Below are 23160 nucleotides of genomic sequence, written 5' to 3'. Positions count from 1 at the left end.
TACATTTTAATTAACAGTTGCCATTTATTGACTTGTCCTCTATCCTCTCTGCACCAAAATATATTCCAGCAATTATTTCCACTGTTGGTATTTGTCTTTTCGATGTGAAGCTCATAAGCGATGTAGAAAAAATCGACAGCATTTGAAGGCAACATAAAGAATATTCTTGAACACAGACACCATGTTATAGTCTATGGTCATACCTGCTCTTCACCAAAGTGGGATTCTGTGTTTTGGACAAACATTTTGAGTAACTTATATCAAACTATTTATACCAAACAATTATGGGATGAAAATGTATAATTATTGGTTGAATGCATATACTGGTGTGTGTTTGAGCTGTGTAACAAGGCCAGCCATAGCTACATTGATAAAATAGTTTTTAACAATGATAACGATGAAGTGACTTCACAGCTACAGTACAATTTTATAAATGTTGAAACTGTGTGGATTCTCTGTAGTTTGTTTTCCATTATGTAATGGTTACCTTTGTTCCATTTTGTATCAATACATATCGGCGCCCTGCTGCCCTCTACTGGTTGCGTTTACGAACGACATAATATTGACTACATTTCCCAGCATGCATAGGAGGAAACCGTGTGTGCAGCGCTTAAGATCTGTAACCATGGGGATGGGCCTATCGACGTCCACCAGCCACCGACGTTTCGATATGAGATCTGCTCCATTACGCAAACGTGGAGGCTGGTAACACACTGCGAGTGACTATCGGGCAGACTGAACTGCGCGGCAAAAGAAGGGGGACACAAACAAAAACATGTGGCTGAGGCTGTGAGAAAACGGGTATGTAATCCTTTACACGTAGGCCACATTTTAATGTTGATACGGGTTCAATGTTGCGGCATATTGTGGCGATATATTTTGCGAGAGTGCTCGGTTGATGAGCGTTATCCAAAAGTGAGTTTAGCTAACTAGCAGCTCGTTAGCTTGTTAGCTGCTTCTGACAACAGCCGTCATTCAGCCGGCTGCTGCCGAGCTGTTTGTCATAGTGTGGGGATCACCCTCTGGTTCAGGATATTTCACCACTTTATCTCACTTATTAAACAGCGTAACGTTAGTATTCATTCAGCAAACTAACAGCCTCAATGGGTAGCTAAAGGTAACTTAACTTAGTAAAGTTAGCTAGTTAGCCTCCGCTAACCAGGCGTGCAAATAAATGAGTCAAACATGATTTCGGTCTGTATTGAAAGACTGCACGCGTTTGCGGCGTTGTGGGGACATTTCAGCGCATTAAACGTAACCACGAGCCTAGCTCTTTTTTGTGCAGCTTTGAATTGAATGTAGCTTCATCTGTAGCGGTAGGAGTGCCCCGCCCACCAAAGCGCCATATAGCCCGTGTTAGCGGCATTGATGTAACCGGCATTATGCAACGAGGCTGTGGGCCAGTGTCTGCTAGGTTTATGTTGTGTTTCTTAGGCGTGCGTCGGTTATAATAACCGTGGCACAGTTAGTATTGCTGAGGTTATTCACGGGGTGTTTATTAATGCTGACATGTCTCCATACTAGCTCGATAAAACCTATGAGAAGAAATGTTTATTTTCTTTCAATGAAACACTTGACAGTCTGGTTCTCTATACAATTCCAAATACGCTTCAACACATCTCAAACGCAGACCCAAACCAACAATGAATGTGACTACTATCAAGTACCGTGCGTGTGTCAAAGCTTGACTTATCTTTCGCCTCTGGGTCCTAGAGCGACATTGTTCAATGAGCCCCACTGTTCCTTCATCACCATGAACTCTCCCACTGTGGTTTCCTTGACTCAATCCCACATACAGTACCAGTCAATAGTTTGGACACACTATCTCATTCAATGGTTTTTCTTTATTTTTATTTTTATTTTTTTCTACATTGTAGATTAATATTGAAGACATACACATATGGAATTATGTGGTAAACAAACATGCTCAACAAACCAGAATATGTTTTATATTTTAGATTCTTCAAAGTAGTTGAATGAGAAGGTGTGTCCAAACTTTTGACTGGTACTGTACACAGCCCTGCTGCCCAACCTATTACACCAAATGTGGATTAATCCACTGTTTAAAACAGTCCCCCAGAAATGCACCATTTCCTCCTGTTTGAGTAAGGTTTTTTTGGAAAAACTTCAGTGGCCAGCGCTGAGCTGTATTAGTCAATGTATGTCCTCAATGTGAAACCAAAGGCTTGGAGACAGTGAATCCGTCTACCTTATCACTGAGCCTTTTTTTAATTTACCCTGCCTGCTTTCTACAGTGTGTGATTATTGATGTGGAGTTGAACTGACTGCTGTGTAACATTCAGTACTGCAGGTGAGGAGAGCGTCTGAGTGGACCGACCGAAGACGTCATGGGTTTGCACTCAGCCCAAAAGAAGCACTTCCCTCTACGGGGGATCGACGGCGTGGTCCAGCTGTTTGACGCCGAGCTACGCAAATCCGAGCCGGACCTAGCCCTCCTTTCCCTTGTTCTGGGTTTCGTTGAGCATTTCCTAGCCGTGAACCGGGTCATCCCCATAAACGTGCCCGGGGTCCGGTTTGAGCCGCTGGAGCCGGACTGTCCCAACTCCTGCTTCCCCACAGTGGAGCTGGGAATGATATCTGCACTGTATGAGCGCTTCACGGCCCAGATCCGCGGAGCGGTGGACCTGTCCCAGTACCGGAGGACAGCTTCAGGGTCCAGCAGGGAGTTGGTGAAGAAAGTGTCTGATGTGATCTGGAACAGCCTAAGCCGCTCTTACTTCAAGGACCGGGCCCACATCCAGTCCCTCTTCAGTCTCATCACTGGTACGACAAAATGAGTATTACAGTAAAATCAGTTTTCATGAACATGTTTGATATCATGATCATCTTAGATGTCAAATTGAAGGAAATAATTATTTATTAAACTGAACTAGGTACAAAACTGGACAGCTCCGGTGTGGCATTCGCAGTGGTGGCAGCCTGCCAGGTCCTGGGTCTGAAGGACGTCCACCTGGCACTGTCTGAGGACCACGCCTGGGTGATTTTCAGCAAAAACGGCGAAGAAACAGCCGAGGTCACCTGGCACGGGAAGGGCAACGAGGACCGGAGAGGGCAAACAGTCGCAGCGGGAGTCAACGAGAAGGTGAGCCCCGCCTCCACTTAATAATGATGAAGATAGAAACTGTCAAACATCTTTCAAATTCAGAATACAAAATAGAAACTAAAAGTGTACGAGTGCATCAGTTTGTGGTAAAGACCGGTACGTTTTTACACATAACCTTATGAGTATATGTCCCATTTGTGATATTTCGTGCTCCTTTTTCCACCAACATTTATAAATGAAGGAACATTTTAAACAGACATTTATTAATGCCATGTATTTGATATCAACATCTGCAAACCTCTCCTGTCTGTGTCTCCCTCAGAGCTGGCTGTACCTGAAGGGCTCCTACATGAAATGTGACAGAAACATGGAGGTGGCCTTCATGGTCTGTGCCATCAATCCCTCGCTGGACCTGCACACCGACAGCTCTGAGCTCCTGCAGCTACAACAGGTGAGCTCTACAGCTTGTAGCGGGCGGCAGGCCGTTTCATACCTGCTTTTTTTTTTTTTATCTCCCTGAACACACCACAGCTTTCGGTTGCACAGTAGATGCTGGAGGAAGCGGTGACTTACATGTCATAGAGACGCTCTATAACTGAACCATTTGGACGTTCTTGAGTTTATAAACGGTACTCAGACTGAATTTTGCACACTTTTTTGGGGCTCAACATTCTAAATGATCTTGTGTTTATTTCTTACTTTCAACCTTGAATCTTATGCGATTTTGTAGAAAATTGCATCCCTTACTAGAATTTCAACTTTTTTTTTATAGAGAAATGGTGAAAACGTCTTCATGTAACACCTGAAGTTACATGTACTCACTTGGAAAATTCAGTATGATGTATATTTTTCATAGCTCGCATTCCATTGTACTCGTGTCATGTCATACTCACCACCTGCTTCTCTCACTTTCTTTTCAAATACGTATTGAAATTGAAATGAAACTCAACCCTTCCTGCAGTTGTTACACATTAAAAGCCTACTGGGAATTGGCCAGTGGAAGGTTGTTCATGGGAAAAATCTGACACTTAGTCTCTTTATTTAACAGAAACTCCTGTGGTTGCTGTATGATCGAGGCGACCTGGACAGGTGAGTTTGTTTGTGTAAGATGAAGGTCATAAGGAGTTAAATGTCTCTGAAAAGTGATTTGTAGCCTGCTAAACTCCACAACCTCCTCCTCCTCTCCTGTACTATGTTCCAGGTATCCTATGGCCATGGGCACTCTGGCAGACCTTGAAGATCAGGATCCAATCCCAGGCAAGGAGAACCCCCTGAAAATCCACCTCAAGGTAAGTCTGTAGAGAGGAGTCCACAAGGGTCACACTGGTAGCATGGGAGGAAATGTTTTTAAGCTCCAATATTATTCCAACCATACAGGTTGATGATTTAACAGAAAGTCTTCATTCTTCCTGTGTTTCTGTGCTCTCTCTCTCTGTCTCTCTCTGTCTGTCTGTCTGTCTCTCTCTTTATCTCTCTGTCTGTCTCTTTATCTTCTCTGTCTTTGTCTGTCTGTCTCTCTGTCTCTCTCTCTCAGGCGGTGAGCTCTGCTCAGAAGCACTACAACAACGAGCACATCTACCCGTACATGTACCTGGCTGGTTTCCATTACAGACACAGGGATGTGAGGGAGGCTCTCAGGTCCTGGGCCGAGGCCGCTCAGGTCATGCAGGAGTGAGTTCACGCTGCTTTTCACACACCAGTATGTCGCAGGTTAAAGTTCACATGAATGAGTTTCATGCTTAAATAGAAATAATGAAAATACCTTAATTTTTAGTGAAATGAAATGCCACATGTTCTGGCTCAGCTGGTCTTCTAACAGTTAAGACAGTTTACTTGAGTTAATCGCTTTTTTTCACTGTATCTTAAATTACATTTTTTTTTTGCATCATATATTCATTCTGTAAAAGTATGGGTCGCTCTTCATTAAATAAAATAAAATTGGCATTATTAAACCAATAGATTAAGGACTTGTTGCTCTGAAAACAGTTCCATGTGAATTTTCAAGATTTCTTCAATCGATTGCTTTTTTTTCATAAAACTCAGCAACTCGCAGCCGTTTTGATGCAATTTCTTGTGCAATGCTCATTGAGCAATATGTTTGACATCGTTGTTTTTTATAAAATGAACAGAAGAAATCATTTGTTTTTAAAATCGCTGTGTCGCATCAACCAGCAGCCTCAGTTGTTATTTCACTTGGCGAACACAAGATGGCACCAGATGCAAAGCTATCTTCACTGACTGTGTAAAAAAAACAAAAACCCCCAAAAAACATTTGAACACAAAATGCATTTCTCAGCCTTCTTATTTAAAAGATAAGTATTAAAGTCAAGTGATGTGGCCACTGAGTTTGTGTTCTAGTTGAGATTGTTCACCGTGCTGGCTTTCCTCCGTCACATCCACCTCAGAGAAGTCCGGTCGCAGAGAGTCTAAGAGGGGTGTGGCGGTCGAGCCAGGAAGTGTCCAGCATCCTCGCTTTCTCTCTCTCCTCCCTGTTAAACGCACAGTTCTCGAGCTGCAGCTAAAAATACCAGCTCTGACCCACCAGACCACATTCCCTCCCCATCCATCAGCTTCCTTTTCCTGCATCCCCCATTGTTCTTCAATTTCAGCTCGCCCTCTGTGCACCATCCAAAAGAGGGACTGTGTTTTTGTGCGTGTGCGTGTGTGCGTGTGTGTGTGTGTGTGTATTTATAACAGTGGATTCTTTGTAGATTAAGCAGCAGAGCCCACATGTCTGGACTGCTGCAATGACTTCAATAATCACCATGTTGCAGGTCAACATTCCATCTTGGAAGACCTCAAACAACCCTTTCTTAATCTGAACTTCATGTAATGATGTCTTTTGTAGAGGAGGAGACCCCCCAGTAGATACAAATAAATTAGACTTAAAAAAAAGAATGTAAAATGACATTCTCAGTCTGATCTTGCAGATCATATTCTGACTTCCTCCCAGCTGTTATTAATAGTTCTTCTCCCCTCACCTGCAGATATAACTATTTCCGTGAGGACGAGGAGATCTACAAGGAGTTCTTTGACATTGCGAACGATGTTATCCCCAATCTGCTAAAGGAGGCGGCCGCCGCTGCCGAGAGTCCTGGGGAGGGAGGAGAGGGAGGAGAAGGAGCTGACAAGGCAAGTATGCCCAGCAAGAGAAGAGCTGCTACCCAGCAGAATAAATCCTCCCATCCGGTCTGCTTGTTTATTTAGGTGGGACTCCACCTGGTATTAAAGGGAACGTTCAGATGTTTTGAAGTTTGGTTGCATGAGGTACTTCTCCACAGTCAGTGTATTATCTACTGTAGATGGAGTTTAACGAGAAAGACAGGAGTACCAGCAGAGCAGCAAAGCAGTGTACTGCTGTAGACTGTAGGCAATACATTGACTATGGAGAAGTACTTCATGCAACCCCACTTCAAATCATCTGAACTATCCCTTTAACATGTAATCTGTATTTTAACACCATGTCTGGATTATGATATCAGCAGCCAGTTGCAGCCTAGTTATAATGGAAGTGTTTACTATGCGGAGATTCATGCATGACTGAAGTGAAACGGGATGCACAAAAGCAGTTCTCATATAGAGATGCATTGTTACTGCAGGGTAGAACTGTAGTTTAGCTGAACCAAATGAGAAGGCATCCTTGCTAATGAATGACTTGTTTAGAATAACATCAGAGTGCAATACATTATTATACCTGTGGACACACCAGGGAATGTGAGGTGAAAATAAATGACCCGTACGGTATGGCTAACAGTCAATACTCTGATTTCAGGAGCACCCCAAGCAGGCAGCAGCACTCTCAGCACTCCAGGACCCAGAATGCTTTGCCCACCTGCTGTGTTTCTATGACGGCATCTGTAAATGGGAGGAGGGCAGTCCCACGCCGGTCCTTCATGTGGGCTGGGCCACCTACCTGGTCCAGTCTCTGAGCCGATTTGATGCTCAGGTAAGCCCAGAATAGCTCCGCCCTTTGAAGTTCATAAAGGCGACAGCCAATACAAGCTCAGCTGGAGAGGGGCCCCGTGTGGCCGACATGTGCTTCGATGCTTTGTAGCTAAAAATGGGTTTGTGGTCTGATTCCACAGGTGCGTCAGAAGGTGTCCATCATCATCAAGGAGCCAGAGTCCCAGGATGATGACGACATGTCCAGCGACGACCCCCGGGAGGGCCGCAGACGGGGCCCCAGGAGGGAGTCCAAGCTGGATGAGCAGGGCTCTCCGTCTCTTCCCATAGCTCCCACTTCCCCGTCTGCTCAGCCACCAGCTGCACCAGCAGCTGCACCACCAGCAGTCCAGCCGAAGAAGATAGGGGAGGGAGGGGGCCGCCGACGCTCTTCCCAGGGCCTGCGTGCCGGAGACACCGAAGGAAAGTCCAAATCCCCCAGCCCGGACTCTTCGCCCTCATCCCAGCAGCAGGAGGCATCCCCCTCTCCCGCCGGCCCCGTGGTCGCCTTCCAGAGCGAGAAGATGAAGGGGATGAAGGGGCTGCTGTGCGCGGCCAAGGTGAACTCCAGCGCTATCAAGCTGCAGCTCACGGCGCAGTCCCAGGTCCAGATGAAGAGGCAGAAGAGCACGCCGGCCGGGGACTACTCCATGTCCTTCATGAAGCGGCAGCGCAAGTCCCTCTAGACGCACCGGTTGGTTGTAGGAGTTGGTGAGACTGCAGGAAATACTGTGAACAGCAACATGGAGACCCGAATAACCTCGCTTTTGTTTGTGAAACTTTTCATTCAGACGTCCGGTTCAGTCAACATCCTCGTCATTCCCAGCAATATGTATATTTGACTTTCATCACTCGAGTTAAGCAACACATATCAGGTTTGAAACAGAACAGTGAACATTAATTCTGTTTTTATTTAACAAAAGCCAGAAAAAAAGACTTTCTGGGGAAACTGTCTGATTTTCTATCGATTGTAAGCACTCATTAGTTTGTGTTTTAATTGGCAGCCAATTGCACACTGACTATTAACTTCTCATTGACTTACATGTGGATGTTATGAAGCCAAAGTTACGAGGAGGACCAGAATACAGCGTGTAAATATCATCTTGTACCGTTAGGAACCTGTCCATGACTGAAGCCTTGGAAGTGATTAATTTAGGATAGTTACTGTGTAACATTGTCCACTTCTGCTCTATCGACAGCTTCTTTCTTGCTAGCTCTATGTTGCCTTACTTTGCCTTTGTTCTTATCTAAAGTAGACGGCCTTTTTAGTTGGGAGATTAGCTAAACCGGGCCTATTTCTAATGATTAGAGAAGACCAGGAAGACCATGCACTGTTGAGACTGCGGGGTCAGATTAGGTGGCCCCTGCTACATCCTATTTGCTTGATGACTTGTGGTTTTTGTCCTTGTTTTTTTTGTATCTGCAAGTAATAAAGACCTGATGAAAACAGGATGTGATGAGGTCTGATGATGTGTAGTAGACATATAAGGGCTCAAGGGTCACCGGAGACTGAGCTGTTAGAGGCTGCACAGCAGTGGGAGAAGTATATTCTACATTCAGCAGGAAAAATGATACACCCTACACGCAAATACACCCTAGTTTGTGACAAGCTGTGGGAAAACATGAGCATAAATGAGGGGTCTGTGTATTTGCATGACAAATGAGGAGCAGAAAGGTAGACGTACTGAGAAAAACTGTGAAAGTGAAACTTTGGTATTTCTGTCATGTTGCTGTGGTTTAGCAGAGATGTCTGTGAGACTCTACAGTTGTAGACTGAGCAGTGATTAGCCGGTGACAGCAGGCTCATGTTAATCAAACTTCAATAACTTCATAAATATCTTAACCAAGACACAGAACAGATTCAAAAGAACGTTGGACATGAATGTGATATGATAAGAAATATGAAGCCTATTCCCACCACAGGAGAAAAAAATATGAAATGTTTGGAATAAAAAAGAAATGTGTTTAAATGTTAAGATAATAGTTCAATATTTTTTAATGAATAATTGAAAATGTTTTTACATCAGAAATGTGATATATTGTATCTATTTTAATCACATATCAAATGTTTGACTTTTGTCAAAAATATGAAATACCAGGTCAGGATTCTGAAACTTAAAATGATGTGACAATGATGTGTGCGCGTGCATTTTGACTTCAGCTCGACATTTATATAGGTAATATATCAGACTGGAGACTTTGTAAATGAACATCATGCAATACTAAGTCAATTTGCTAATTAGCTTAGCATTAAAAACAAAGTAGCCTACAGCTCAGGGTGATGGGTTTATCAGTTATTTTAGTCAGGTAATTAGTAATTTAACCAAAGCATTGAACATTTCTTAAGTCGTAAGTTTAATAGTCTATATTACCAGACGAAGCATCAGAATTAGGGCTGTCCCTTGACCAAAGAAATCCTCAGTTGACTAACACTCAATTTTGTCATCTAATCGATCGGTTGATACGACAGATCTTTAAAACTGAGTTTCTCCACAAAAAAATCACACAAAAGCGCCACCTTGTGTTTACCAGAGATGTTTCTTAAACAGATGACGTTCTGCATGAAAAAAGCTCAAAGAACGACTGATTGACTAAACTAACTATTAGCGGGCAGGCCTCCTCAAAACTGTGACATTTTAACATCAAAACTATGAAAGTTATAAGTAAAATCTAAATACACTACCAGTCAAAAGTTTGGACACACCTTCTCATTCAATGTTTTTTCTTTATTTCTTTATTTTTTATTTTTCTACATTGTAGATTAACATTGAAGACATCCAAACTATGAAGGAACACATATGGAATTACGTGGTAAACAAACAAATGCTCAACAAACCAGAATATGTTTTATATTTTAGATTCTTCAAAGTAGTTGTATGAGAAGGTGTGTCCAAACTTTTGACTGCTACTGTAAGCCATATTCATTTTTCTGGGTTTTTTTTAAGTCAAAGTCAAAATAAATAGACTAAATTCTAAATTGTCAGTTATATATTTATTTTTCTGGCACCAACGGGCTTCCATAGTTTACAGAGGTAAACGACTTTTTTTTTTTTTTTTTTTTTTTTTTTTTTACAGTGTTTCAGTGTCTTCGCTCATGCGTGATTTGACTCCAGCGCCACTCGGGACTATTTGCTCACAGACAGACGCGTGAAGTGTTTCAGCCCGCGCGGAATTGTGCGCGTCTGCCAACCGAATCGATACGCCAGCAATTAGTCTAATTAGTTCCCATTAACCAGTCAGTCAGTCAGTCAGTCAGTCGTTCATCCGCTGCTGCCGCTTTCTCCCCGGACAACCGCAGCTGGGATGTGCGAGTAGAAAGCCCGCCAGGCTCAACCCAACACAGCACCCAGAGGTGTCCCCAGACATGGACAGGATAGGGGTGTCATTCCTGGACCCTTTGGACGACTACGAGCTCGTTCACCGGGTTGGGTGCGGCACCTACGGAGATGTGTTCAAGGTGAGTGTGAAGAACGTTTCCTCGTGTTTTCACCGCAGCACGGACAGAGCTCCATCAGAGCGCGTTAGTCCCACGAGCAGAGATTCTGTCTCTCACACACTTCCTGTCATCAAGGTGAAGGTGTTTCTGTGTTATCAAGAGATGTATCTAAATGCCTCTGTTAGGGTTAAATGTCCTTTTCAACTGCAAATCACTCAGTCAGATACATGTCACATGTCATTTATGTCAAAATAATGTTCACATTATAAGAATAAGATACTTTACATTATTTAATGGAATCTCTGGGAAATAGTCAGTAAAAAAGGAGATACAAAACAGTGTGTGTGTGGTGTGGGTGTGCGTGTGTGTACGCACCATCATGTCATTACAATAAAGCCAATTATTTATTTGGACCCCTAAAAAAACCCTTTATTCCTTTTTAAACAGGCAGGTATGTTATTAGCCTGTTGCATCAGTCGTGCCACAGGTTCATGTTGTTTTCATACTAAATGTATTAAATCTCCTATCATGAAGTTATTTCATATTGTGATATTGATATGTATTTATAATTCTCTGGGAAATTAGCAGTTTATAGTTAAAATACCAAGACATGAGAGCATTCTGCTAATATCCACAATAGAAATACCTGTCTAGAGCTGCAGCGATGAGTCCATTAATTGATCAACGGGAAATTCATCAGTGATAATTTCGATAACCGATTAATCGAATGAATCAATTCAGTCACCTTGACAGAAAGAACTGTCAAATATTCAACTTTTTCAAATGTCACTTTCATCATATCTAACAGAGGTCGCAGTGGGCTTTAAAAAACTTGTGAATGCCATTATTTTCACTACATTTCAAAATATAGACATTATATCACGAACAAAATAATTAAAAGAAAATATTTTCAGAATAATTGATAATGGAAATAATCATAATTTCAGCCCTGTATCTGACTAATCAACGCACTTGATGTTAAAAGGTTAATTATCACAATATATAAAGGGTATGGCCAAATCTCTGATGGTTGACAAATGTATTTATCTAATCAGAGTATATTTTGTAAAACCATCCAACCTATGTGTCGAATAGTACACTGGCTCACGTCACGATTGGAGCGTCAGGATGCAAACATCCTGTTCAGTTAAACCGCCCCGGTGCTTTGAGCATCCTGCAGAAGCAACACAAGAATTTGTATTGTTTCTTTTTTTTTTTTTTTTTTTTACACACCAAACCTGAAACATGGGGGACAAATGTCCCATCTGCCTGATATTGAATTCTTACCGATTCAACTTGTTTTACAGCCTTTTTTGTTTATTTCTCTCTATAGTTAATTTTTTAGTGGTTTGTGCATGACAGGCTTGCCAAACCGTGCACGTTATGATCTGGGCTGAGCATTCAATCAGTGCGACGGCGGCTCCGGAAACTGCTCCGCCTTCATACAGCTGGATGACAAGTGAAGTAAAAAGCCACATAGTGTGTCAGTAAGGCCTCCAGGTCAGCTTCAGTGTATTTGTTACATTCTCCACTCAAACAAAGGTTTTTCCTTCAGTCTGCCAGCATCTAAGTGAATCTGTTGGTTGAGAGAATCAAACTTTAGCTGCTTTTAGTATAAGTTGTGTTTTTTTTCAAGAGTAGCTTCAATTTGTTTTATACAGTTTTATTTTTTACTCTTTGTCTTCAGTTGTTTATATCTCTTAAATCCAAATCCCAGATGGTATTACTTCACAGATGTACCCATGACTCTTTTTTTTTTGGTGAGTAGCGCTGATTGTAGCACTTATGAGAGCGTTTTCCCTCATGTGGGCAGCTACTTACAGTCAACTGGACACAATGAGTCAGCGTTGGATTCTTCTAAAGACTACAAGTTAGAGAAGAAGTTAAATCTGGAGGACTGGAGTTAGAAAATAAGTGAGCTGCTCATCTCTGATGCAGGCTGGAGGGTTGTCATTGGTAGGGTTGCATTGTGGGTAATGTAGGCGAATGGGGAAGGATGCATGGTATAAAAAAAAAAAGACAATAGACTGTCTACTGTGAGTCCGACTATGTTAAAGGAGTTTACAGCTAAATCAGTGGAGTCCTCTTTTTAAAGTTGCAGTGATTGCTTTTTTTGGCCACTTGGGGCAGTGTAACACAATGTAAACACAACGTTGTCAAAAATCACCTTATTAAAGTGCTAACCTGTTAGCAAGTTGTTGCTTATACATCCATTAGACAGAGGGAAACATTAGCATTCATCCTCAGTTGTTTTTGTGTCCACCACATGAATGTTAGTCCATTATTCTCTCTCTTTTAGCTCTGCTTTGGTCTCCACCACCCCCTGAGAAAAACATCTGTCTTTTTAGCTGCTAAATGCTTCACTGTGCCGTGGCTTTATCAGAATGTTTCCACTCAAAACAACTACTAATGGAATTGAAGTTGACGAGAGCGAAACAGACTGAACCCAAGAGGTAAAGATGCGGACGGAAAAACCAAAACAATGTGCTGAAAGATGCTCAAAAAGCTCCTTAGATCTGAGGGGAACTGCAGAGATGATTCTTTGTGGCCAAATCCCAATCTCCACACTCACAGACTTTGAGGTGCTTTCCCGAAACGTCCATGGTTTAGTTCTGTCCCACTTTGAAATCATCGAGTGTTTGAGGGCTTTCTCTCAGACATTTGAGCCCTTTATGAGCACTTTAAGTAAACACGTAGGTCTGTATTTCTTCAGACTTTGCCCAAGGGAATTACCCACAATTCATAGCAATTTGATATTAAAGACAGGGTTACAAGTGGAAGAATGGAGACGTAAACAAAGAGGACTGCACAAGCCCTTGAAACACTGAAACATTTAACAGGAGACGTCAGTCAGTCGCTGAGGGTTCAGGATTTAAGGCCTTGGGGGGGACATTGGGATTGGGCCTGTGAGTTCATCAAACAAGCATCACACATCACTCATTCATCTATTGGTGCAGCATTAAAATTATTAAATTAAATTTACTAAGCTATGTCCAGCTGAATTTCACTCGGCCGTCTCTGCACTCAGCCTGTGTGTCTGCTGTTAATGGGACCAGCACTGCTACAGTGACACACAATAGCACATTCTCACACCCACTGCCGCCGCTGGTGGGTTTGGTGGAACTGTAACCGCGGTAGTCAAGGGTGAAACCTCTGGACATGTGACTGTGTGGGCTTTCAATGGACTCTCTGCTACTCAGAGGAACGTCAGCTTGATCTTGATCTTGGCAGGGCTGGCAACCAGGCATCGGCTTTCTGTTCCCAAAACTGAAAATATCAGGTTGCCATTTTTTGTCACCTTATATTTTGAGTAATCAAGATACTATGCAGTTATACCTCAGCTTAAAAGTGAAAAGTGAACATAAAAGCTGAACCTGATCAAAGATAGCTCCGAGGTTCTTAACGGTAGTGCTGGATGCCAGAGCAATGCCATCTAGATAAACTATATCGTTAGATAATTGATTTCGAAGGTGATCTTGGCCTAGTAGAATCACTTTAGTTTTGTCGGAGTTTAATATCAAGAAGTTGCCGGTCATCCAGGTTTTTATGTCCTTAAGACTGGTTTCATCTGGCTTAATTGATAGATATAACTGTGTATCATCTGCATAACAATGAAAGTTTATTGAGTTTTTTCTGATAATATTCCCTAAAGGAAGCATATAAGGTGAATAAAATTGGTCCTAGAACAGACCCTTGTGGAACTCCATGACTGACTTTGGTTTTCATCTAGGTTTCATTGTATACATATACAAACTGAGATCGGTCTGATGAATACGACTTAAACCAGCTAAGTGCAGTTCCTTTAATGTCAATTAGATGCTCCAGTCTCTGTAATAAGATTTGATGGTCAATGGTGTGAAACGCAGCACTAAGGTCTAACACTACAAGTACAAAATTTTATTATTATATATTATATTAATGGATCAAATGACTGTGTGTAATATGAAAGGTGTCACTCAGCGTGACTTTCTCAAAAAATGATCACCTGACTCTGCAGGTCCTTCCAGCTCTATGGGGCTTATTAGCATCTTTTTAAGCTAGCTCATTGTTCTTTGCTGTTCTGGTTCAGTCTCAGTAGACAGACTGTTAGCATCTAGCTGGTGAAGGAAAGGGAACAGAGCTAAAAGCAGAGTACATATTGGACTTGTTTTTATCAGCTGCATACAAACACAACTCCAAATATAGTGTAACAGTAGCACAAGAGTCATAAAGTTGATCAAATGTGCCATTTTAGTTTTCTAACATTTAGCAGTTAGCTATTATTTGCCACCATAAGCTAATGGGCATACCAGACTAAGTAATTGTTTAGCAACATTTTTGAGTAAGCGTGTGTTTTATGCTCGTGAATTCGATTTTTCCTTTTATAAAATTAATAATTTCTTATTTTGTATTTCAAAAGTGACATATTCTTATATTCTGCAAAATAAAATGCACCAGACCTCATGTAACACCTGTCATCTGTCCCTTTTTCACATCAGGTTTAAGTTAATATGTTCAGTTAGATGTCACGTTTGTTTCAGAGGCCATTCATGCCTTGCTTCTGTAGTCAATAGGAAATAAGGGTGTCTCATTTTGAAGATAATACAGTTTGGGAAAAGACTTTATTTATAAATAACTCATTTGTGCCTAAACGAAGTGCAGTGAAGGTTCTGCTCCAAATTCGTCCGTTACCCTGAGCTGCTGTTATTTCAGGCTTGTCTATGTAAAACTCATGTCAGAGACACCACTATCGCTGCAGTAGCAGGAAGCCCTGCGGTACAACAGAAAAGAAAACAGGAAGTGACTGCAGACGGGCCACAGGTTGAAGCTGAGGCGACCTGCTCATTGATGGCGGCCTCATTTTGTTGTGGATGCCCCGAGTCTAAAAGCAGTCAGTCTGACGTCAGTGCAGTAGCTGAATGGGGATGACCAGGAAGAGTTGAGGAAGTTGAAAAATACCAGCATAGCTGCTTGGAAACAACATCCACCATCACCTCTGATGTAGTACTGTGAAAAAAAGTTGGATCACTGGTTTCCTCTAACTGGGTGAACTTTGCTTCTGGACTTATTTGACTTTCATTCATGTTTTGACTTCAGTATTATCACCTCGACTTGATTTTGACTGTCCATTTAACCCTTGTTCAATTCTATATGTTTCAACAAAATACCAGCCAGATTGCCTGATATGGATCTTCAGAGATTCCAGCTGATGAATTCAAATGTGTTGGGCGACTCCCATACAATAAGCTATTTTTGGGACAGCCAGTAGGAAAGAGCTGTCCAACCAATGCTATTTGTATTGATTCCTGTGCTATGGAATCAATAGACGGTTAAAGCCCAGGCGAGACGGCAGATTGAATTAATTAAGTGAGTTAGTTCTTCATCATCAAGATAGCATACTGATCAGTTGCGTATATGCCCAGGTTTTCTTATCTTGATGGATTAGGCAGGTGGCAGAGTTTCAACCATGACATGACATTCTTTATTTGGAAAATGTTGTATGTGATAAATGAAACAGAAATGGAATTCATCCGAGATATTTGTGCATCTTAAATCTCTCTTCTCTTACTCTTTTTTTGAGATTTGCTCAAACAAGTGTTCCACATCTGATTTTTAAGTCCTCTTACCTGCACAGATTTCTCTGCTTACTGCTTTTAACTTGAGGAATGCCATCTGAAATGTACATTCACAAGTATGTATTTTTTTTTTTCACTGGTAATGTAAATGTTAGTAAAAGTGTGTTCGTGAAAAAGTGCATGTTCATGAGTGACAGCTTTTGCTTTCGTAAGAGTACTTTTATGAGTTGGAGCACACTTGTAAGTAAATGTACGTTCCTAACTAAGAGTACGTTCAGGAGTAAGACCCATTCATAATAGTTATGTAAGACTCAGAGCGCTGTGTGCTTGCAGTTTAGTTGGATGCATACTTGACTAATACTAACTCACACAAGTAAATAGAATAATTTAAGATAACTACAAATAGCTACAAACTATCTTAAAATCTGCATGATATTTATTTTGATACCATTTCAAAATAAATATCAGACACTTTGGCATGAACGTGTCTGTTGAACTGTTAAAGTCAATAAATATGCTCATAATTTCTGAAAGTACGTACTGTAGCTGTTGTCTAACGATTAATGCATGGTGGTTTTTGGTTCTTGTAGGGTGTGATCCAGCATGTCCTCTGAGGGTAACCGTTTGTTATGTAATGCAAAGCCAAGTTTGCGTTGCTGTGCAAAACATAGTAGGCCTCATCTGGGGATGTTGTGCCTTCAGCTGTGTGAAGGCACAACATCCAGTCTTTCTCAACCACAATGGTACACGCTACCACGGCAGGGGTACAGATATGACGCAAATTACACTCTGATCTGCTCTGTGGGTCGACGGAAGTTACCATGAGCCAAGGAGCTAAAGTGTTACCTCAACTGACATGAGAAGGAGGTGAATTTTAGAGAAATGACAAGTTATGCATGGGGTAAAATCCTATTTGACAAAAGAAAAACTATTTACATTTTTACAACCTCTCCTCTCTGCTCTGTGTTCAGCAGCCTGCAGGTCAGTCGAAGTTTTACGGAATTTTTGTCAAGTGACTATTGGTCTCAGCCAAGTCAATCATGGCTTCCTAGTTGCTCTGAGGAGCTCAGAATGCTTTTACTGTATCTGGTTAAAGAAAACGGTTTATCTGTATAATTTTGTGTGTGTGTGTGTGTGGTAAGTTAACATGTACAACACCCTGCTCTGCTGACAAATAAAATATGTTTCCAGCTTGTAAAAAAAGCACGTGTAAAATGTATGATTATGTTCATTTATCATTTCCATATCTTTCAGGCTCGTAACATCAGGACGTCTCAGCTGGCAGCTATCAAGATTGTCAAGCTGGACCCTGGTATGTTACCCCTAACCCTATTTTACTCCAGACAGCACAGCAATTTTCCAAATTCTTGGACTTTTGCTTTTAAAATGTAAGACATTAAAAGAAAGAATAGGTTTATATTTTATCAAGTCTATCTCAAAACAATGCTAACACCCTCACATTTACATACAAGAGTTACTGGTCTCTGAAATCATTACTTCTGTCCATACTTTCTGTTAAGAGATCTGATCATGACTAAATGTCAGTGTGAGGTAGGTTACGGAGTCTAATATGAGGTTTAAGCAGTCCAAATTAGTAAAGTCAAAGTTACAGACTTTTTGCTCCAAAAAATCCTGCTTTATGCTTTCAGTAACACAAGAGAATTTTGTCATAAAAACTATGGATATGGCACATATATGTCCCATATACAAATATGAACAGGAGGAACAATTACAGCAACAAATAACTATTTTAACATACCCATGGACATTTGTCTGTATGGCTTTAACACAGACAATTAATTTGTTTGTTCATTGTGTCTTTCAATGAATAATTGTATTTTCATATTTTTTTTATTATATATATATTTGTGAAGTGGGACAATCAGAGCCAGCACACTAGAAGCTTGTCATTAGCAGTAATGCGTCATAACACTCCTAGATAAACTCGTATTAAAGGGCACATATCATGCTCATTTTTAGGCTCATGCTTGTAGTTTACATGCTTTACTGTACAAAAAAAACTTTATTTTTCTCATACTGCCTGTCTAAATATATACCTGTATTCACCCTCTCTCTGAAACGCTCTGTTTTAGGGCCTGTCTCTTTAAGACTAGTCTGTTCTGATTGGCTTGCAGAGAAAAATATGAGCCATGCACTGTAAAAAGTTTTTCAGGATATGTCCCCTTTAAGTGAATGATATTTCAGCCTCATATACCAGTTCTCCCACTAGTCTTTACCCTACTCTTACTGGTCTATAATAGTCCCTCTAGTAGGAGCTCAGTGCACCAACACCAGACTGTTGTGAGTGAAGACATTGACTTAACTGTCTGTCTGTCTGTCTGTCTGTCCATCCAGGTGATGACATCACGTCCATCCAGCAGGAGATCACCATGATGAAGGAGTGCAAGCACAAAAACATCGTGGCCTACTTTGGCAGCTACCACAGGTGCTGTGTGTTTTCAGCCTGTTCACTGCACATGTGTTTAATTCCTGGGATTGACGGTGGACTTAAATATGTGGAATTTGACTTTTAATTTCCCCACACTGCTGCTGGATTCCTCTCCCACTCTTTCTAGTGCACCGTTACATTGTTGGCATGTCAGCCTGTGAATGATTCAGTATGTATTCGTGGGCGTTTAGTTTAGTTTCAGAATCTTAGGGAGTGGTTCCTTCTGAAACTGAATGCTTCACCGTGTTTTTCACAATCCCTGCTGAAGTGGAGATAAGCACAGCTGATGTCAAACACCAAGATTAAAGTTGTGTGTGTGTGTATCTCTCCAGGAACACCAAGCTGTGGATCTGCATGGAGTACTGCGGTGGAGGGTCACTTCAGGATATTTACCACGGTATAAATACAAATAATTGTTAAGAATTCTGAATATAGGCCTTGTATTACATATACTCTTAGAAAAACCCTGCAGCTTGTTTTTAAAAAGTGTTGCATTACCTTTTTAAAAAACTGTCAAAATGTTGCTCTTTTATTTACCTTATCCTTACCCAGAGGCAAGGTGAAAAAGATCCATATCAATTTTACATATGTGAAATACAGAGATAATGTGGCATTCATGTCATGTTGGCACAATGTGAAAAATGGAAAATTCCTTCTTATTTTGACTTGGGAGCCTTGTGGTTCCACTTGCACCCTTTAGGTCACTTTTGACAGATCAGGGACGGTGTGTCAGTTTCCGTTCATTACATGCAGTGTCCTCTCAAAATAACTTTGTTTACGTAGTTTTTAGGTGTAGGCTTAGGCAACAAAAGTAGTTTGTTAAGTAACCAGTGTGAGAAGAAAGAACATAAGTTGCATAACAAAACTAAGGTAAAATAACGTCGGTCTCCAAGGTGAAAGTCCTGTGTTTGTTTGAAAACCAAAACAGAGGCACGTGACTAATTAAATGCAGAATGACATCATAGGACCTTCCAGATGGAATATTTTTACTCCTGCTATGGCAAAGGCATAAACCGCCCCTCTCTGCCTCTCATTACCTTAACACTAACCCATCTCACTCCTCATGTCCAAACCTTACCAACCCAACCAACTAGGGCATGAGTACTAGCCAATCAGAGGCAGAGGCAGATGGGTCATTTCTATGCTTTAGTGTCATTGATGTCATTCTGCAAAATGATTAGCTATGTGTTAGTGTTAGTTGCAGTTTGTTGTGTAATTTGTCCAAAGGGGGTCCAACTTGGTCCACAAAGGGACGTGAAAACCGTCAGTTAGTAAAATGAAATCTGCTGGGCTTTAGTAAGCTTTTAAAAGACATTTTAGTGACAATTGGAAGTGACAAATAATTGTCTTGTGATTTTAGAAAAAAAAATACTCAATCTTCAATCTGTTACTACATTTCTATTTGTAAACCTTCTAAGTAAAGAAGACACAGCATGTGAATGACACTGGGATTTGGTTCAACAAAGCTATGTTAGCATTGCTCTCACTGATTCTAATCTTTACGCCATGTTAGAATAAACATGTGCTGGGCCTATCTCTAGTTCCTCTAAATTGGAATCATGTTTCCCAAAATGTCCGACTGTAATCACCAGGTTCCTTGTGAGACAATGGTATAATTACTGTTAAACAGATGTGGAGGCACCACAAGCTCTGAGAAAGCCAGTCTGGCTCTATTTTTAGAAAAGTACCTGCAGGCTCTTTCTTTTTCTCCCTTCTCTACAAACCATTAATCAACCTGTCGTCCTCAGTGACGGGCCCATTAAAGGAGAAGCAGATAGCCTACGTGTGCAGAGAAACCCTCCAGGTAAGGCTCTTTTTGTGTGAGAGGCAGCTTGTTGCTGTCGCATTGTGAAACCTCTAAAGATACTCTGCTGACAGAGTGACTCATGTGTTTTTCCCAGCCACAGAAGAGCTAAATAGTATTCAACCTCGCCAGACCGCTTAAATATACTGTAGAGGTAAACGCTGCTGCAGGACAACAGAGTGCCAGACTGTTTGTTAGTGAGTGACCTTCTGCCTACGGCACGCTTTTATTGGATAATCAGATTTATAGATGACAAAAAGATCTGAACCAAAAAAGAACTTGTCATTGGAGCAAAAATATTTCTCATAAGCACTCTTAGTTTATCAACCTTATCTAAATAATCTGATGATTATGAGTGATGACAGAGCTACACAGCGGACTGCCTCTGCAATCTAACTTGAAATACAAGCATTCTTTTATAACAGACTTTACTTTCATGGAAATCCTGTGCCATTGTCCTATTTCACTTTTCCTTTTCACTCAAGATGTTATTTTGTTTGACTGTTTTCACCGCTCTACATTATTTTATTACATCATTTCAGCCAAGATAAGGGTTTCTTGGTTTAAAATGGTAAAACTAGATTTATATGAAGTTGTGGTTAATTGTTATAATAATTATAGAAGACGCATACAAAGCTCAGCTGATTTTCATTCTTTGCTTTTCCCAGGGTTTGTATCACCTGCACGAAACTGGCAAAATGCACAGAGACATAAAGGTACAGCAGCCTTTAAAAAAAGTATTTGTCAAGTTGTTGATGATATATTCTTATACTGGGGGTCATCATGTGAACACAGGCTTAGATCAGTGTGTGTGTGTTCTCTCTCTTCAGGGAGCCAACATCCTTCTGACAGAGAGAGGAGATGTGAAACTGGGTCAGTGATGATGGACACACACACACACACACACACACACACACACACACACACACACACACACACACACACACACACGTGCACATGTTCGTTAGCTCTTTAACTACTCATCAAGTGTGCCTAAGTAGGCTGTTCATGATGGATGGTAGCGGCTGTGCTCCAGTGTGACCCTGCCTGTCTCTTCTGTTCTAGCTGACTTTGGAGTGGCAGCAGAGATCAGTGCCTCGGTAGCCAAAAGGAAGTCTTTTATAGGAACTCCTTACTGGTAAGATTGACGAAGCCACCTGCTCTCACCCGTCTGTCTGTTAACAGTACCATGCAGAGTGGGATTCAACCCACTGTAAAGGTTTTTGCAGAGTGTCAATACTGCTGTCCATCTGTTTTGTATGAGTGCTGCAACTAGCCGAGGTTTTAAGACAATATTCTTTGTCTTTACATTTAATAATTTTTATGGTCAGAAAAATGACCTAAAACTAACTAAACTAAATTGTTATGAGAAGATTAACATGTAACCAAACTGTGTCATATCAGAGGTGGACAACAATGGTTAGTTCATTCTAAAGCATCAATGAAAGGCCTTGTCCTTTTTATCTAATGTTCCTCTCCTCTTCTTCTGTCCCTTTGCTCAGGATGGCTCCAGAGGTGGCTGCAGTGGAGAAGAAGGGTGGCTACAACCACCTGTGTGACATCTGGGCTGTCGGCATCACCGCCATCGAGCTGGCCGAGCTCCAGCCACCCATGTTTGACCTCCACCCAATGAGGTGAGTCAGCTCAGACAGCTTGAAACAGACAACTTGGCTGCCTGCTGTGTATTTTATTCTTGGGCCTTCACTGTGTGTAAACAATTAAGACATTTTCCAGCCCGGTGACATTTCAAACAATGTTTCAGAGCGTTGATGTTGATGTCCAAGAGCAACTTCCAGCCTCCAAGACTAAAGGATAAAACCAAATGGTGAGTTTATCTTTCTATGCTTAGAATGCATTAAGATCATTTTTATTTTCCAATCTCATCAATAGCTTCTTGTTGTACAATTCCTTTACACTTTGTTGCTCTCTGCAGGTCAACAGGTTTCCAAAGCTTTGTGAAGATGTCTCTCATTAAAAGCCCTCGTAAACGGCCCTCAGCGGAGACGCTGCTGCAGGTTAGTTTGCTCTTTATAGCTTGTCTTTAACTAGTCACCTGTCTCCATACATGCACTATTCATAAATGCCATTTCAACCCTTGCGTATCCAGAGAAGATTGATTTTTTTTGATTTTTTATGATCCCATATTTAAAAGAGCAATATACAATATTCAGAGCATTAATATAGCAGCTTACCACTATTTGCTATGTAAAACTATTGTATTGCTCAGACATTGCCATGTTGAGAGCCGTTGAGAGGTAATTGAAATGTGTGAAATTGTATTATGCACCTTTTAGGTTAAGCACTATGAAATTCTGCATGACTTTACAGACAATAAAAGATGTTTTACTAGAGCTTTTAAAAATGTTCTTGATGGTATTCCTTTTTTTCCATCAGAGAAACAAAACAACTGGATTTGTATCTGAAGTTCCTCCCATTGCAACCACAACTGAATTTTTTTTAAATTTATGTTCAATATGTAATATGGCCTAGGGAGCTATTATAGACTTTTTCTGATCTGGGTCTCATCTACTACAACCTCAGTTTAGACTTTAAACTTATGTAAAGTATAAACAGAAGAAGACAATTTAGTCAGAAAGTCAGGCACTCCAATGGTTTTCAACAGCTTCCAGAGAAGGCCGGCCCACTTTCAGTGTTAATCCAAATGTATTGAATTTTACAGGAACACATAGAAGCTCTGTGTCGTACCCTTTAAGGAAAAGTCTGTGTGATCAATTATCATTTCAGTGTTTTGTGAAGTAGCATATGGTTTCCTGGGGTTACAGCCGATGGCATTCCAGCTTTTCTTTTCAATATCTTTTGGTTTTACAACTGTTGGTTGCACGAAACGAGATGTCAGCTCGGACTCTGGGAAACTGTAATGGGCATTTTTAACTTTCCTTTCTGATGTTC

The 23160-nt window shown here is 41.1% G+C and overlaps 2 protein-coding genes across 6 annotated transcripts in view; both read left to right on the top strand.

Annotated features, from left to right (window-relative positions):
* The first annotated feature begins 218 nt into the window (after positions 1-218).
* men1 (multiple endocrine neoplasia I) lies at positions 219-8452 on the top strand. Of its 2 annotated transcripts, XM_054601322.1 has the most exons (11): positions 219-250; positions 580-801; positions 2304-2784; positions 2895-3103; positions 3387-3515; positions 4113-4153; positions 4266-4353; positions 4599-4735; positions 6052-6196; positions 6837-7010; positions 7150-8452. In XM_054601322.1, exons 3-11 carry the CDS (start codon positions 2349-2351, stop codon positions 7690-7692), a joined length of 1902 nt encoding a protein of 633 aa, XP_054457297.1. In that variant the 5' UTR covers positions 219-250; positions 580-801; positions 2304-2348; the 3' UTR covers positions 7693-8452. The 2 variants fall into 2 exon arrangements, with proteins under 2 accessions (XP_054457297.1, XP_054457298.1); XM_054601323.1 differs by lacking the exon at positions 219-250 and having other exon boundaries at positions 512-801.
* A 1680-nt stretch (positions 8453-10132) lies between these two features.
* The window catches only part of map4k2 (mitogen-activated protein kinase kinase kinase kinase 2), a 39172-nt gene continuing 26144 nt past the window's right edge, over positions 10133-23160 (top strand). For all 4 annotated transcript variants that reach the window (XM_054601170.1, XM_054601168.1, XM_054601169.1 and 1 more), the window contains exons 1-11: positions 10133-10463; positions 17252-17309; positions 18353-18443; positions 18779-18843; positions 20195-20250; positions 20919-20966; positions 21081-21123; positions 21316-21388; positions 21753-21884; positions 22013-22075; positions 22184-22265. In XM_054601170.1, the coding sequence (XP_054457145.1) occupies positions 10371-10463; positions 17252-17309; positions 18353-18443; positions 18779-18843; positions 20195-20250; positions 20919-20966; positions 21081-21123; positions 21316-21388; positions 21753-21884; positions 22013-22075; positions 22184-22265 (804 nt within the window). In that variant the 5' untranslated portion in view covers positions 10133-10370. The remainder of the gene's footprint in view (positions 10464-17251; positions 17310-18352; positions 18444-18778; positions 18844-20194; positions 20251-20918; positions 20967-21080; positions 21124-21315; positions 21389-21752; positions 21885-22012; positions 22076-22183; positions 22266-23160) is intronic.

The sequence above is a fragment of the Anoplopoma fimbria genome, chromosome 7 (assembly GCF_027596085.1).
Source record: "Anoplopoma fimbria isolate UVic2021 breed Golden Eagle Sablefish chromosome 7, Afim_UVic_2022, whole genome shotgun sequence".
NCBI classification, from domain to species: Eukaryota; Metazoa; Chordata; class Actinopteri; order Perciformes; family Anoplopomatidae; genus Anoplopoma; species Anoplopoma fimbria.
The sequence above is the reverse complement of the archived record's forward strand: the minus strand, read 5'-3'. Positions and strand labels throughout refer to the sequence as shown.

Bases quoted from the DNA above. Each gene is read 5' to 3' on its own strand.
- men1 (XM_054601322.1), top strand. From the start codon at position 2,349: ATGGGTTTGCACTCAGCCCAAAAGAAGCACTTCCCTCTACGGGGGATC. The intron at 4,354-4,598 runs GTAAGTCTGTAG...TCTCTCTCTCAG, and splicing joins CCCTGAAAATCCACCTCAAG to GCGGTGAGCTCTGCTCAGAA. The intron at 6,197-6,836 runs GCAAGTATGCCC...CTCTGATTTCAG, and splicing joins GAGGAGAAGGAGCTGACAAG to GAGCACCCCAAGCAGGCAGC.